The 2,438-nt window shown below is 41.2% G+C and overlaps 1 protein-coding gene across 1 annotated transcript; it reads left to right on the forward strand.

The window, feature by feature from the left end:
• Nucleotides 1-290: 290 nt before the first annotated feature.
• On the forward strand, nucleotides 291-643 carry LOC122120129 (60S ribosomal protein L35a-like). Its single transcript, XM_042694219.1, has one exon. The coding sequence runs from the start codon at nucleotides 326-328 to the stop codon at nucleotides 641-643; it is 318 nt and encodes a 105-aa protein (XP_042550153.1). The 5' UTR covers nucleotides 291-325.
• Nucleotides 644-2,438: the final 1,795 nt, after the last annotated feature.

The raw sequence follows: 2,438 nt of genomic DNA on the forward strand, positions 1-2,438 counted from the left end.
GCCACCAGTGGCCAGCTCTATTCCACTTCTTGAATCAAAATTGGTTTGGTGACTTTGTTGACCAATAGAAATCAGCAAATATGAAATGTTGAAGCTTTTAGTTTATTCCTGGGATCCTTGGGGCACTTGTTCTTCATAAGTCACCATGTGAAACATGTGACTTCCACGGTAGAGTAGCCATGAGAACACATGGAGGGAGATAGGTCAGCTGGTCATGCCAAAGTTGGCTCCACAAACCTGCTTAACCACCAGCTAAAATCTACCAAATAAACTCAGCTGAGCCATCTGTGGAGGCCTGCTGAGAACAGGACTTCTAAAAGGCAAAATGTCTGGAAGGCTGTGGTACAAGGCTATTTTTGCTGGCTATAAGCGGGGTTTCCGGAACCAAAGGAAGCACACAGTGCTCCTTAAAATTGAAGGTGTTTATGCCCGAGGCGATATCAATTTCTACTTGGGCAAGAGATGTGCTTATGTATACAAAGCAAAACACAACACAGTGACTCCTGGTGGCAAACCTAACAAAACCATAGTAATCTGGGAAAAGGTAACGCAGGCCCATGGAAACAGTGGTATGGTTCATGCCAAATTCGGAAGCAACCTTCCTGCTAAGGCCATTGGACACAGAATTCATGTGATGCTATAGCCCTCCAGAATTAAAACTAATGAAAATTAAATAAAGTAAATCTGTGCTCTTGTATTAAAAAAACAAAAAACAAACAAACAGCTGACACGAAATGTTATAGCAGAATCGCCCAGGCAAACTCTATCTGAATCCCACACCCACAGAATTTGTGCAGTATTCATAAAATGGGTGTTGTTTCATGCTCCTAAGTTTCAGGACAATTTGTGATGAAGTAGTGGATAAAACAGATGTGCTATAAAGTGCCCATATGGTACTCCTCTGATAGTAGGTATCGACTTTTATTCAGTTAGCCATCTCCACTTCATTTTCACCAAGTGACTAAGGCAGACCTACGAGCTATAGTTAACAAAGTTATTCACTCATATTCTAAGAAATGAGATTAATTATTTTGCCTAAAAGATGACTAGACAAGCATTTTGAGAGTGATGATTTCATGGCTCCATGACTAATAATGGACCCAAGCATGTGCCCACGGAGTAAGTTTTATACACTTTCCCCTAGCCTCTAGCTTGGAGTGGGGGTGGGGAAGAGTCAGCAACAAAAGCAACCCTGTCTGTCATTGTGGCTGTTGGTGGCTTCCATAGCTCTGCACAGTGCTCCCTGACCCACTTTATCTCTATTTTTAAGAGATTTTCCTAGTCCTTAGTTGTCTCAGTTGTTAAACATATCCAAGATCACAAAGGATTTTCAAATAGTATTGCAGAGTTTCTGGTAAGCAGAGAGGCAAACCCCAAAGTGTCCTTTCAATACTGAGCCCAAGGATCTAGCACAAGCCAGGCTTTCTAAACACTTAAATGATCCCCGCCGTCTCGTAGCCTCTCTCTCTACCAAAGATTTTGTGTGTTTTTCTCCCCTCTCCATCTCTGGTTTCTTTTTATGAAAAGGTTCATTGCCTATGTGCCATGAGCAGACAGGCTTATCGAATGAACTGTAAATCTAATCAGTTTGGCACAGGGGGTTCATGGGAGCCATGTAAACAATAGCTGGAGTTGTGTTAAGCTTCAGTGACTCCAACTGATTCCCAGTTTGGTTCATTTGTGCAGAACAGTTGGAGATACAAAGCCAAGCCCATTAATTTCCAAAGAGCAATTCTAACAGAGGAACGGAGCTGTCGATCCCCAGGAGGTTTTCAATCCAAACTCCAACTACTGGATTTTATTTATGGCATAAGGTATGTCTCTGAGTTACTCAATTTCCTTCCATTTCCCCAATATTCTGTATTTCTACGGAGAGACAGGCAACTCCTGTTGAAATTGGAATCCTGTGGCGAAATGAGCAGAGAACTTTTCCAAATTCCTATGGCCCCTATAATTGTGATCAAATGTAGTCCTGGATTGCCTACCCAGGATTTTCTTTCTTTCTTTCTTTCTTTTTTAATGTAGCTGAGCCCCAGGTTACCTCTGAAAGATGGACTTAATTACTTTCTGTTCTAGTTCTCATTTACATACATTTATAGGAACATTCAGTTTTGACTATGAATTTCACTGTCACAATTGTAAAGTTTAGGTAGCTGCAATATTGAAGTCGCACCAGTTTCCAATCTCTTAAATTACTCAAGCTTCATTTCCAGATGGAAAAATGAATATTCACCACAGCTCCATTAGGAATGCCAATTTCCCATGACACCCTGGCAACTGGGCAATGCTGTTATAATACTGTGCTAATTTAAGGCATTTTCTGGTCCTCAGTGCCTTGTATTTACATACTAGCTGAAACTGCAAGTGGAAATGAATGGGGCTGATGATATTTGCCTTGTCCCAATTTTTCTGTGAGAAGAGAAAAGCACTTCTGCTTG

Source organism: Dipodomys spectabilis, unplaced genomic scaffold, assembly GCF_019054845.1.
Source record: "Dipodomys spectabilis isolate Male_0828 unplaced genomic scaffold, ASM1905484v1 ptg000174l, whole genome shotgun sequence".
Lineage (NCBI taxonomy): Eukaryota > Metazoa > Chordata > Mammalia > Rodentia > Heteromyidae > Dipodomys > Dipodomys spectabilis.